Source organism: Drosophila guanche, unplaced genomic scaffold (genome assembly GCF_900245975.1).
Source record: "Drosophila guanche unplaced genomic scaffold, DGUA_6, whole genome shotgun sequence".
NCBI lineage: Eukaryota > Metazoa > Arthropoda > Insecta > Diptera > Drosophilidae > Drosophila > Drosophila guanche.
Window position 1 is genome coordinate 293,986 of NW_022995770.1, and position 12,561 is coordinate 306,546.

At 39.7% G+C, this 12,561-nt stretch overlaps 1 protein-coding gene across 1 annotated transcript; it reads left to right on the forward strand.

Annotated features, from left to right (window-relative positions):
* Nucleotides 1–5,674: 5,674 nt before the first annotated feature.
* On the forward strand, nt 5,675–12,080 carry LOC117591295. Its single transcript, XM_034284496.1, has 3 exons — nt 5,675–5,833; nt 5,911–6,025; nt 11,854–12,080. The coding sequence occupies exons 1-3, from the start codon at nt 5,728–5,730 to the stop codon at nt 12,023–12,025; spliced, it is 393 nt and encodes a 130-aa protein (XP_034140387.1). The 5' UTR covers nt 5,675–5,727; the 3' UTR covers nt 12,026–12,080.
* The last annotated feature ends 481 nt before the right edge of the window (nt 12,081–12,561 follow it).

A 12,561-nucleotide genomic window follows, 5' to 3' on the forward strand; every position in this document is an offset into this window, starting at 1 on the left:
GACTGGCACCGAAGTTGGAAGGAGAATGGCATGGGGTAGTGTGGCGAACTATATAAAAGAACTGTTTTAACTTTAACTAAATTGCACATTTAATAGCCTATAGGGAAGGCATTGTAAGATGGGAAAAGCCAGAACACTTTCGGACTTCAAGTTTCAAGTTTCCACAAGATTTGCTTGCTTTCCGTTTCCGTTTAAGGTGGCGCATACGTTTTAGAAAGATTTTCACATCGAGATAATTTTCCCTGCCGCTTCTAGTTTCTAAGAACTAGGCAACAAAAAATACGAACATATGTAAACGACTAGATAGTATAGATGATAATCAACCATAAAAAATGGCACTTCTCGGCAAAATGCACTTTTTTTTCGCTTCGAACCAAACCGAATTTTTCTGATAGATTTGGGGCATTACAATTTTGTAATGAGTTAAAGTTTCTTTCCTAACAAAGAATTTTTCTTTGACGAATTAAAAAAAAAAACTTGTATATTTATACCCAGTACTCGAAGAGTAAATAGGGTATATTATATTTGTGCACAAAGTGGATGTTTGTAACGCACAGAAGGAAAAAATTCCATATCTATCAGATCACCGGGGAATCCGATTGGACTATTAATATGGCCAGAATGAAGAATTTTATTTGCATTGGCTAAACCCACCTCGCCCAGCAGCTTTTTTTGTTTTTTGCAAATTCTCTCATCCACACTCGTGTCACACTTCGTGTCGTGGGCCTCTCTAGGGGACGGGGGTCGAGCAAAAAGAGCGTTACTTAGAACTTAGTACTTAGTACTACTTAGAAAAAAATGTAAATTGTCAATTGACACGTGTGTCCCACTTTCATGTCCGACTAGATCTGCGAAACCTCCTTGGTTCACCAAAGAGTTATCCAGTCTAAAAAATCTAAAATCAAGACTATTTAAAAAATCTCAAGAAGTTGGTTCTCCCTCTTCTCTTTCTAATTACTTAATAGCTCGGTCAAATTTCACTGTTCTTAATACTCAATGCTATAGGAACTACCTCCTTCGATGCAGGATACGTTTTTCACAGGACCCTAAACAGTTTTACAGCTTTGTAAACAGTAAGCGTAGAACGTCCGCACATCCATTCTCGCTATAATTTTTTAATATGTCGGCAAACAATGATCAGGCAATCGCCGATCTTTTTGCAACATTTTTTCAAAGAACCTATTCCCAGCAAAGCTACCCAGGTCATATGTATCCATATAGTTTACCAAGGTCGAATGGCATTTTCTGCCCTTTGTTTAATGAAGGCTCCTTACTTCATGAACTTAAATTAGTTAAGCCGGTACTTTCACCGGGCCCTGACGGAGTTCCCGGCTGTATACTCAAGTACTGTGCCGAGTCTCTGTGCGGACCTTTGCTTAAACTATTCACTCTATCCATCCATTCTTCTAGTTTTCCCCCCATCTGGAAGGAATCCTTTATAATTCCTCTCCATAAGAAAGGTAGCAAGTCTGACGCTAAAAACTATAGAGGTATATATAAGTTATCCACTATTCCTAAAATGTTCGAGAAACTTTTAACTCCGCACTTGCAGCATCTCTGAAATCACTTATATCTCCAGCTCAGCACGGATTTATACGGCGACGATCAACAACCACTAATCTTTTAGAGTTTACCTCCTTTGTAATTAAAGGCTTCCAAGGTAACTTGCAGACGGATGTTATTTACACTGACTTCAGTAAGGCATTCGATTCTGTAAACCATTCTCTTCTTGCACAAAAGCTCGACCTTCTAGGGTTTCCGCCCAATCAGTTGAGATGGATTTCTAGCTACCTGTGTTCTAGGTCTCAAAGGGTCCTTTTCAAAAACTCCTTATCTTTACCTGTTATGGAATGAAGACCTCATGGTGTCCCATCGGTAAATCCGGGGAATGAAAAGTGTGAGAAATAATTACTGGACGGAAGACATAATTGTTTAAGAGCTCATGAATACATACGCCTACTACAATTTCTCTGTGTCCAGTATAAGGACATTTCATTTCACTCTCGCTTGCAATCTGATCTCAATAGCTTTCAGTCATGGTGCTGTGCTAATATGTTACAACTTAATGCCTCGAAGTGCAATGTAATGACTTTTTATCGCTCCAGCCCCTTCCTGGCTCCTTACACCCTCTGCGGTAGTTCTCTTGAGAGAATTACATTGGTTGATGATCTAGGTGTTATACTAGACCCCAAGTTAAAGTTTTCTGAACACATTTCTACCATCCATTTATTTCGGTACCCACACGAACCCAAATATTTCTCCACCAGTTTCCTTAAACTCCTGGGGATATATTGCTTCTGAGAGATATAGAGCGAACAAGCAGGCTAAAATCTTATGCCGAGTACACATACCACGGGAGTCATGTTGTATGTAGTCCTGCGTATTGAATCAGTACAGAAAAACTTTTTATTATTTGCCCTATGGGGCCTCAACTGGGATGCAACTGTGAGACTGCCATCGTACCTTAGTAGACTACTTCTAATAAACCGTTATAACGGACACGGGAAGTGTCGTCTCGTCAGAACTCTCTGTCTCCTAAGGGTTGGCCGGCTAGGCTCAGGGAAAATTGGATGGGTTTTGTGCTGCGAAAACGAACTCCGTCACCTAACAAAGTCGCAGACAGATTTACGGGAAACTTGGGTCGGGACTGCAAACCCGGACGGAAATTAATGTCAATTACCGACTGTGAAAAACAAGGGGTTAGTGCTCTTCCCTCTTGACCCACCCTCCATGTAGAATATCATAAGAATATGCCATTATGATTCTACCCAAAACCTTCTGCCGCTGCGTTAAGTGCCTTAGGAATCCCTCCCAAAAAGAAAGATTAGCAATTCATGTTATATCGTTATAATTTTACTTTAACTTGTATAACTTCACATTATTGATAACCCCCATTATTTTAACCCTAACCCTCAACCTTATTTCTAATGCATGTATGTATATGTGGGACTAACTAACGACATATGAATTCAAGATAATGATAAAAAAATAATTAAAATAATATAATAAAATATAACAAGCAACTATTTGTACTATTAGTGATGTAAGAAAGAAATAATTAAGTGAATTAAGTGGCATAATTGGGGTTATTGTTGTTAATAATAATTCATTTTAAAAATGGTTAATAATGCATGTCTCACTGTGTTAGATGTTATTCTCCTGAACCGGAGTGTTTGTGTATATATGTGTGTCTACTTACAGACTTTTAAACATCTGCAGGTGTCGTTGGGCACAAGTTCACGCTGGCATAAGAACTGTTAAGAGATGGAGAAATATTGCAAAAGAAAAACAAGAAGCATTGTGAAGCGGTATTTTACTAATACCCTTATATTGACACAATGAGACCGATGATACACCTTTTAGAATTAATTAGTTATGCATGAATTTAACTTTTTTTCTGCTTCTTATTATACCCGGTACTCGAAGAGTAAATAGGGTATATTGTATTTGTGTGAATAAAGGTTGTATGTAACGCACAGAAGGAAGCGTTTCCGACCCCATAAAGTATATATATTCTTGATCAGCATCAATAGCCGAGTCAATAGAGCCATGTCTGTCTGTCCTCTGTCCGTCTTGTTTGTCGGCTAGTTCTCAGAGACTATAAGAGCTAGAGTCACAAAATTTTGGCTCCGGACTGCTGTATGCTCACACTGAAACCAGTGTATTTAAAAAATTAGCCCCGCCCCCTTCCACCTCCGCAAAAGGGCGAAAACCTCCCCAACCTACAGATTTGAAGATAAAAGAAAACTAAAAACGCCATTCCGTAGGAAATGGCCATATCTATCAGATCACCAAATTGGGATCCGATCGGATCATTATTATAGCCACAATGGAGAAATTAATTTCCAGTGGTTAAACCCACCCTGTCCCGCAGCTTTTGTTGTTCTTTTTACATTCTCTCATTCACACTCTGCTTCTGCTTCACTCGGCCCCTGCTTCTGCCGTCCCCCTGCCCAAGCCTCTGCCGACTTTTAATCCAACCCGTCCCGTAGCTTATATTTGTTTTTTTTTGTGTGCGGGCGCTGCCTCTGCATCTGCCGCAAGGCTGCAGTGTGTGGGTCTAGGGAAGGGCAACGCGCTAAAGGAGCGTGTTGGTGTGAGTAGTGTTGTTGATGTAGATGACAGATGAAGAAAAAATGTAAAATTTGACAAATAACCGCTAAGGTGCAGATGTAGTACTGAGTGCCGGGTATAAAAGTTGTGACGCGTAAGAAGCGTCTCACACCTTCCTTCTCGTTTTGATTGTGCGATTGGGCTTGTCAATGACCCACAAGATTTTTTTATACCCGGTACTCAAAGAGTGAATAGGGTATATTGTATTTGTGCAAATAACGGCTGTATGTAACGCACAGAAGGAAACGTTTCCGACCCCATAAAGTATATATATATTCTTGATCAGCATCAAAAGCCGAGTCGAGAGAGCTATGTCTGTCTGTCCGTCTGTCCGTCTTGTTTGTCGGCTAGTTCTCAAAGACTATAAGAGCTAGAGCAGCCAAACTTTGGCTCCGGACTGCTATATGCTCACACTGAAGCCAGTGTATTTCAAAACTGAGCCACGCCCCCTTCCGCCCACGCAAAATCTACAGTTTTGAAGATAAAAGAAAACTAAAAACGCTATTCCGTAGGAAATGGCCATATCTATCAGATCACCAAATTGGGATCCGATCGGATTATTATTATAGCCTTAATGGAGAAATTAATTTCCAGTGGCTAAACCCACCCTGTCCCGCAGCTTTTGTTGCTCTTTTTACATTCTCTCATTCACACTCTGCTTCTGCTTCACTCGGCCTCTGCCTCTGCCCTCCCCCTGGCGATGACTCTAACGACTTTTAACCAAGACTCGGTTTTTAACGCTAGATGGCGCCACTTTCGTAAAATTTGCTGTGAAACCTATCGGTCATTATTGCACAGAATGTGGAGACCATTGGACCATCAAAGTTGCGTACAAGAAATTTTCATAGATGGCGCCACTTTCGAAATATTTGCTGTGAAACCTATCGGTCCAAGAATGTACCAATTTTATTGCTGTTTTAAAAATCTCATAAATTGAAAAATATTAACTGATCCAATTTGTTTGATGCATTTTATTTAGTAGGCTCTTACTACGTGTTCTGTAATGTGAACGATATCTAGTGGTTGGCGATGTCTTCTACATCTAGATGTAGTCCTGAGTGCCGGGTATAAAAGTTGTGACGCGTAAGAAGCGTCTCACACGTCCCTTCTCGTTTATATTGGAACACATGTATGTAAATTAATCAAATAAATCTCGACTCTTTTCTTTTGAGTGTAGGTATGTATGTGTAGGTATTTATGTATAAATGTGTACATACATATGTACCATATGTTTATATTTAAATATAATTTTATTTGATTAATTTACTTTTTAACTTTTCCAACAAATTGATGCTGATCAAGAATATATATATACCTTATGGGGTCGGAAACGTTTCCTTCTGTGTGTCATCATACAGCATAAGCGCTTTAAAAAATATAGCTTTGGTATATTAAAAGTTGTGACTTCTATTCCGATGTATTGACAGTTTTGCCCAATGTGCAGTGGTAAGACGCAAAGGAGCGAGATGGCGCCACGATTCAGCGATCTCCATGGGCGAGCGAGAGAGTGCGTAGTGGGGCGCTGGCAAAAGCGGATCGGATCGGATCTAATCGCATGGCAGTCTGAATCGAGTTGGATTCAGAGCACTTTCTATCACGAGCGCGGCAGCACCCATGTCTCAAGATAGGTACACACACTTTCTGGCCTGGCTGGCCATCGGCAGTGCCCTGGCGATGGCGCAGGTAAGCGCCTACTCGGGCCTTATACCGCCGGATCCATGTAAGCGGATGTGCCATTCAGTCAGTGTATGCCACTGAGAGAGTCCCAACTTTATTATCCGCGATTGTCTTTTGCAGCAAATCCCGGCAGATGCACTTATCGGGGCGACGCCTTGGAGTCGGGTGTCAAAAGCGGTATCTCCCCCTGCCAGCGCCTCACATGCAACGCGGATGGCTCCATACTTATCGAGGGGTGAGTGTAGAGTACTCTAATTAGCCATGCGCACAGCACTCCACTGATAAGCCATACATGCACACACACACACACTCACACATTCAATTGTACGCACGTACACACACACACACTGACTCGATCACAACCACTGCACTATGGGGAACTTGACCACTTTTTCTGGACGAATCTCAATTTTCTAACGTCTATAAAACAATATTTTTTTAACCGATATGCATTAGAATCACACCATCTTTAATGTTACGTACCCAAAAAAGTAACAGTGCGTACCACTGAAAAGATAACATCTGTAGAAGTCAGCTATTTGCTATGAACAAGCGAAAATGATCCGAGCAATCATTTTTTTAATCAAGTTAAAATTGAAATTTAAGTGCATTTTTGATATGTTATCGATTCAGACAGTTATTTAAAATGTACTTAGTAGTTTGAAATTAAGAAATTTACCTCATACTTGGTTTAATGGCTAGTTTTTAAACATGTCTATATATGTAACGAACATTTGTATTTGAAGAGGCTTACAAAGTGTCTGGTAGTTCCCGGAAGCATTAAACTTAATGAATATTGTAGACTGTTCAGTCCTTGGTCAAGTGTATGTCTGCGCTTTTCTGCGTCTTCGCAGATATTTACATTTTCGTAATATAACCTATGGTTTGAAAATTCTGATTCGCTTGCAAGGTGGAACTCAGTGACCAAGTAAATTACAAAAGTGGATGCCAATTTACATTGCCTTTAAGCGGTATGAACTGTCACTAGTTTTTTGAGCGATTAGGGGTTATTTTTAGACCCTTTGAAGAATTTTTTTTAACAGTTTCTCGATCCATTTTCACAATTTCACGGAAAACATGAAAAAAATGGAAAATAACTGCGCAGATTGCCTAAATTCATATAAAATCGTACAATTATAATAATGCTGACACCCTTCCAGTATCTCTTCACTAATGTGCAGTACTATTGTGTCCAACATTTCTTTAACTCAAGTAAAAGAAGCTGCTTTTCAGGATACAAGAAATCAATGTAAAAGTCCGTTTATCGTCTACTTTTCAATTTTTAAAAATCCTGCCAAGGAATTTTTAATAAAATATGACTAAATATACTCCCATCATTTGATTAAATTTAAAAATAAAATACTAATTCGATTTTACACTGAAGAAAAGGCGTTGCCACGTCCATTTCTCCAACATAACTCCCTCTCGCTAATAAGAACTAATATCAAAAAATTACATTAAAAAAAATTGTTTCGTTTGGAAGCTATAAATTCTTGCCACAAAAAGTGGTCAAATTCCCCATAGTGCACTGTCGGCAAACATGAGTTCAAATTGTAGCTTAGGTAAGTAGGGATGGATGACATAGCAAATGTATATACATTTGTATGTATGTAAATTCTTTATATATACATTAAGTTTACACATGTCGAGTTCTCAGACAATTTAGTTTAGCCAACATGAAATTCTACAAGAAATTGAGACTAACTAAAATGTTTACACTGAATTAAAATGAGATTTGAACAGACAGATTGAAGGCGTTTTTCCGTCCAATTCGGTTCTAATTTGAAGGACTGCCTCTTGCCGAGCTTTCAATCTAAAAACAAACTACGTATGTATGTATGTACATGGTCAGACTGATTCTTCTTCTTTTGATTGGTGCGCTCTGTACTCGTGCACTGACGTCATTAAAGGCACAAACCTTTTTATACCCGGTACTCGAAGAGTAAATAGGGTATATTGTATTTGTGCGAATAACGGTTGTATGTAACGCACAGAAGAAAACGTTTCCGACCCCATAAAGTATATATATTCTTGATCAGCACCAATAGCCGAGTCGATAGAGCCATGTCTGTCCGTACGTCTTTCCGTCTTGTTTGTCCCCCAGTTCTCAGAGACTATATATGCTATATCCTGCTATATGCTCACACTGAAACCAGTGTATTTAAAAAATGAGCCACGCCCCCTTCCGCCCCCGCAAAAGGGTTAAAACCTGCCAAATCTACAGTTTTGAAGATAAAAGAAAACTAAAAACGCCATTCCGTAGGAAATGGCCATATCTATCAGATAACCAAATTGGGATCCGATCGGATTATTATTATAGCCACAATGGAGAAATTAATTTCCAGTGGCTAAACCCACCCTGTCCCGCAGCTTTTGTTGCTCTTTTTACATTCTCTCATTCACACTCTGCTTCTGCTTCACTCGGCCTCTGCCTCTGCCCTCCCCCTGGCGATGACTCTAACGACTTTTAACCAAGACTCGGTTTTTAACGCTAGATGGCGCCACTTTCGTAAAATTTGCTGTGAAACCTATCGGTCATTATTGCACAGAATGTGGAGACCATTGGACCATCAAAGTTGCGTACAAGAAATTTTCATAGATGGCGCCACTTTCGAAATATTTGCTGTGAAACCTATCGGTCCAAGAATGTACCAATTTTATTGCTGTTTTAAAAATCTCATAAATTGAAAAATATTAACTGATCCAATTTGTTTGATGCATTTTATTTAATAGGCTCTTACTACGTGTTCTGTAATGTGAACGATATCTAGTGGTTGGCNTGTCTGTCTGTCCGTCTGTCCGTCTTGTTTGTCGGCTAGTTCTCAAAGACTATAAGAGCTAGAGCAGCCAAACTTTGGCTCCGGACTGCTATATGCTCACACTGAAGCCAGTGTATTTCAAAACTGAGCCACGCCCCCTTCCGCCCACGCAAAATCTACAGTTTTGAAGATAAAAGAAAACTAAAAACGCCATTCCGTAGGAAATGGCCATATCTATCAGATAACCAAATTGGGATCCGATCGGATTATTATTATAGCCACAATGGAGAAATTAATTTCCAGTGGCTAAACCCACCCTGTCCCGCAGCTTTTGTTGCTCTTTTTACATTCTCTCATTCACACTCTGCTTCTGCTTCACTCGGCCTCTGCCTCTGCCCTCCCCCTGGCGATGACTCTAACGACTTTTAACCAAGACTCGGTTTTTAACGCTAGATGGCGCCACTTTCGTAAAATTTGCTGTGAAACCTTAGCCAGTAATAACGTGTCTTACACCTCTGGTAACCTGGTAGTTTCAACGCATGTTCTTTAAAAGTATCTACCGCGGTGAAAGCTTTATAAACGACACTTTGGATAGCCAGGTTCTTACATGGTTAAAATAACGACAAAATTTTTAGAGTATTTAACTTTTTATAATTGACTAGGTTAAACAAACTACGTAAAATAAATATAGGCTCTTACTACGTGTTCTGTAATGTGAACGATATCTAGTGGTTGGCGATGTCTTCTACATCTAGATGTAGTCCTGAGTGCCGGGTATAAAAGTTGTGACGCGTAAGAAGCGTCTCACATGTCCCTTCTCGTTTTTTTTTTGTGTGCATTCGCTGCCTCTGCCTCTGCCGCGAGTCTGCAGTATGTAGGTCTAGGGAAGGGCGGCGAGCTAACGGAGCGTGTTGGTGTGAGAAGTGTTGTAGATGTAGATGACAGATGAAGAAAGAATTTAAAATTTGACAAAACACCACTAAGGTGCAGATGTAGTCCTGAGTTCCGGGTATAAAAGTTGTGATGCGTAAAAAGCGTCTCACACGTCTCTTCTGGTTTTTTTTGTTAAGTTTAATGTTTAGGTATATTTAATATTATGAAATAAATGGTTTGGTCTATTTTTTTCTCCATTCATATTTCCTTATTTTTCGTTTAATTTTCTTTCTTAATTTTATTTATGATTTTTATTTTAATAAAACTGAGAGTAGGAAAGAATGGGTGACATACGGCCATGTGGGTCTATTTAGGTGCGCATAGGTGTATGGTCAACCGCATGGGCAATGACCGCAGAAGGAATTTTTTCTTTTTTTTCCACCAATTACTCAAGCACCAACGATTTTTTTAGAAGCAAGGCACGGTCACTATACATTATACATTGATTATACATTATACTATACATTGATTTATATCGTCGTTGCTGAAATTCTCGTAGGTATGTAGGGGTATATATGCCTAGGTCCCGCTAACCAAGTCCATCCGTGTCTCTGCCGGCAGGCCGGGTCCGGTGACACCAAAAAATAGGGTCTGATGATCGTGGTGTTGGAGCGGACCACCCTCCGAAATTGATGGATAGGGCCGGATCGGCCAGGTCAGCAATTATTCTGCCACATGTGGGTCATAACCTATGTATATGTACAAACATGAGATTATGTAATAAGGCCACTTTGGATTTCAGATATTCTTTCATACCTTATATCCAGGTTTAGTTTTTTTTTCTCTGCAGCCACAACACTTTTCAGTTCGTTTTCATCGGGTTTATGTTCCCTTTTACTGTTTTCAGAATTTTCTCCACGTTTTTTTTTTCCTTTTCTATATGAACATAATTAGTCTTCCACCTTTGAATGAAATGTTTGCTCTGTGCAGCATGCACTTAGCCTAATTACTTTACCACCTTCATAAGCTGTGTCGCCAAATGAGATCGAAGAAGCTTCCAGAAGGGCTAGCCGTAAGGTATGCTTGCGGAGAGAAAATCTTTGCATGTGAAAGCTTTTCGAGATAAAAGCTTCAGATCTTGCATGCGGTGCTCTCTGAAATGTATGTACAGTGGGAAAAGTTCACTATTTGATCGATAAAATAAGAAAGAATGATCCCAAAAAAAATGTTCTTAATACAATTTTAGTACAGGCATTCTAATTTTTATTTTTTTTTTGGTTCGCAACCTTACACCTTTCATCCTTAGTTAGTTGTAGAAAAAAGGCTTGGTGTAATTTGTATGCATAACTTGATCAAGGGGATGTAGACAGCCCTGACTTGTTGTGCCGCATAAACTTTGCGATTCCCATTAGACCCACCAGAAACTTTATTCCTTTGTTCCTTGCTCTAGTTTAGTTGTGTTCAGCTCTAATTTTCCTCGAATATTAGCGTAACAGATATATTTTCTGCTTGCTCGCGACCGGCTCGGTTAATCGCGCAGCGCGTCATGCGGCAGCTCCCCTCGGCCGATTGGGAGGGATTAGGGCTGCGTTCTGCTGGGTTCCGCGCGTAACAGGCTTTGGCTTGGTGCCGCATTGGCCACTTGATGGTGTAGCATCCAATCCAGTCCAGGCGATATGTATGTAGGTATACTTAATATTTCTATGTAGATACATTTTAAATAAGCACGTATACATATATATGTATTTATATATATATATATATATATATATATATATGGATTTGCATATGTCGACTCGGTTACACTACTCGACACGGTTTTGCCGCTTCGATCCAGACCATCTTTTTATGAAAGATATGGGCTTAGAAATGGTTTGATCATAATTTTTTTCATGGCAGAACTTTCTTTTAAAGAATTTTTAAACTCTGGTATTATTTTTTATTGCTTTTTTGTAGAGGTAGTGCTTCTTTTTTCACACAACTCAAAAAGTTGTAAATCCCTCAGTAAATCAGAAAAACTCGGTTTGTTTCGAAGCGGAAAAAAAAGTTTGATTTTGTCGAGGAGTGTTATTAGTGCTTCTTCAAAGTTATTGACCAGCATGAAGAGCCTGGGTGCATGAGAAGAAAATACCAACAAGAACTGATTTGAAAACATAGTTATGTTCTGAAATGAAAGAAATTGGAGTTATTAAGAGAGTTATTAAGTTAGCTAGATAATTAGTTGTATTCGACCATGGAACCCCCCATATTCACTTCATTGCTGAAATCCGTGTCGGATCAGATAGGACGCATCACTGTAGCTAGAATAGTTCGAAGTATGGATGTACCGATGGATGTGGCAAGATTTTGTACGAACTTTAAGTCATTAAACTTCAAGATGCAACCAATTCGAAGAAATACAACTGGAATAGAATCACTTTTTCTTTTTCAGCTGCGGCAAACTGCGAATTGAGAACTGCAATCGAGGCGAGCGCATCAACCATGGCAAACCCTTCCCGGAGTGCTGTAAGCTGAAGTACAAGTGCAAGCACATCGGGGCGGCACCCTTCTACATTGAGCGGGATACGGCGGAGCCACTGTTGCAGGAGTTGCAGCAGCAGTAGCAGCAGCCCGTGATTAAGATCATGAAAGCCGAGGATGCCATATTCATGTATTTTTCTTCTCCTGATACGTATGTTCATATATGTATGAATGTTCATACATGTATAAACATATGTACAAGTTAACAAGAGTTAACTAAATTGACCACTGGGTGGAACGAATTCTGCAATATTGTAAAATGAGCAGTTTCGTCACCCGTGGGATCGCCGTCGTCACGATCGCCGGATGCCGGTCGCCACTGGACACCACACACGAGGCGCAAGGTCAGCATTTTTGCTGGTCAGCGACGAGCGCCGTGGCCGGCAGCTAAGGGTCCGCAGTTGGGAAGTTTAGAGTTCTTAAGTTAGTTTATAATATTCAGCCGAGTGGCGATGACATGTAACGTCTCGCCTTGCGAGCATTAATCACTCCTTACATACATTTTATAAATACAATAAATAAATAATTCCCGTGTTATATTTAAATATTACTTACATACATATGTATGTATGCATATGTATATTATTAATAAATATCCTGGTTTGTTTTTTTTTATATT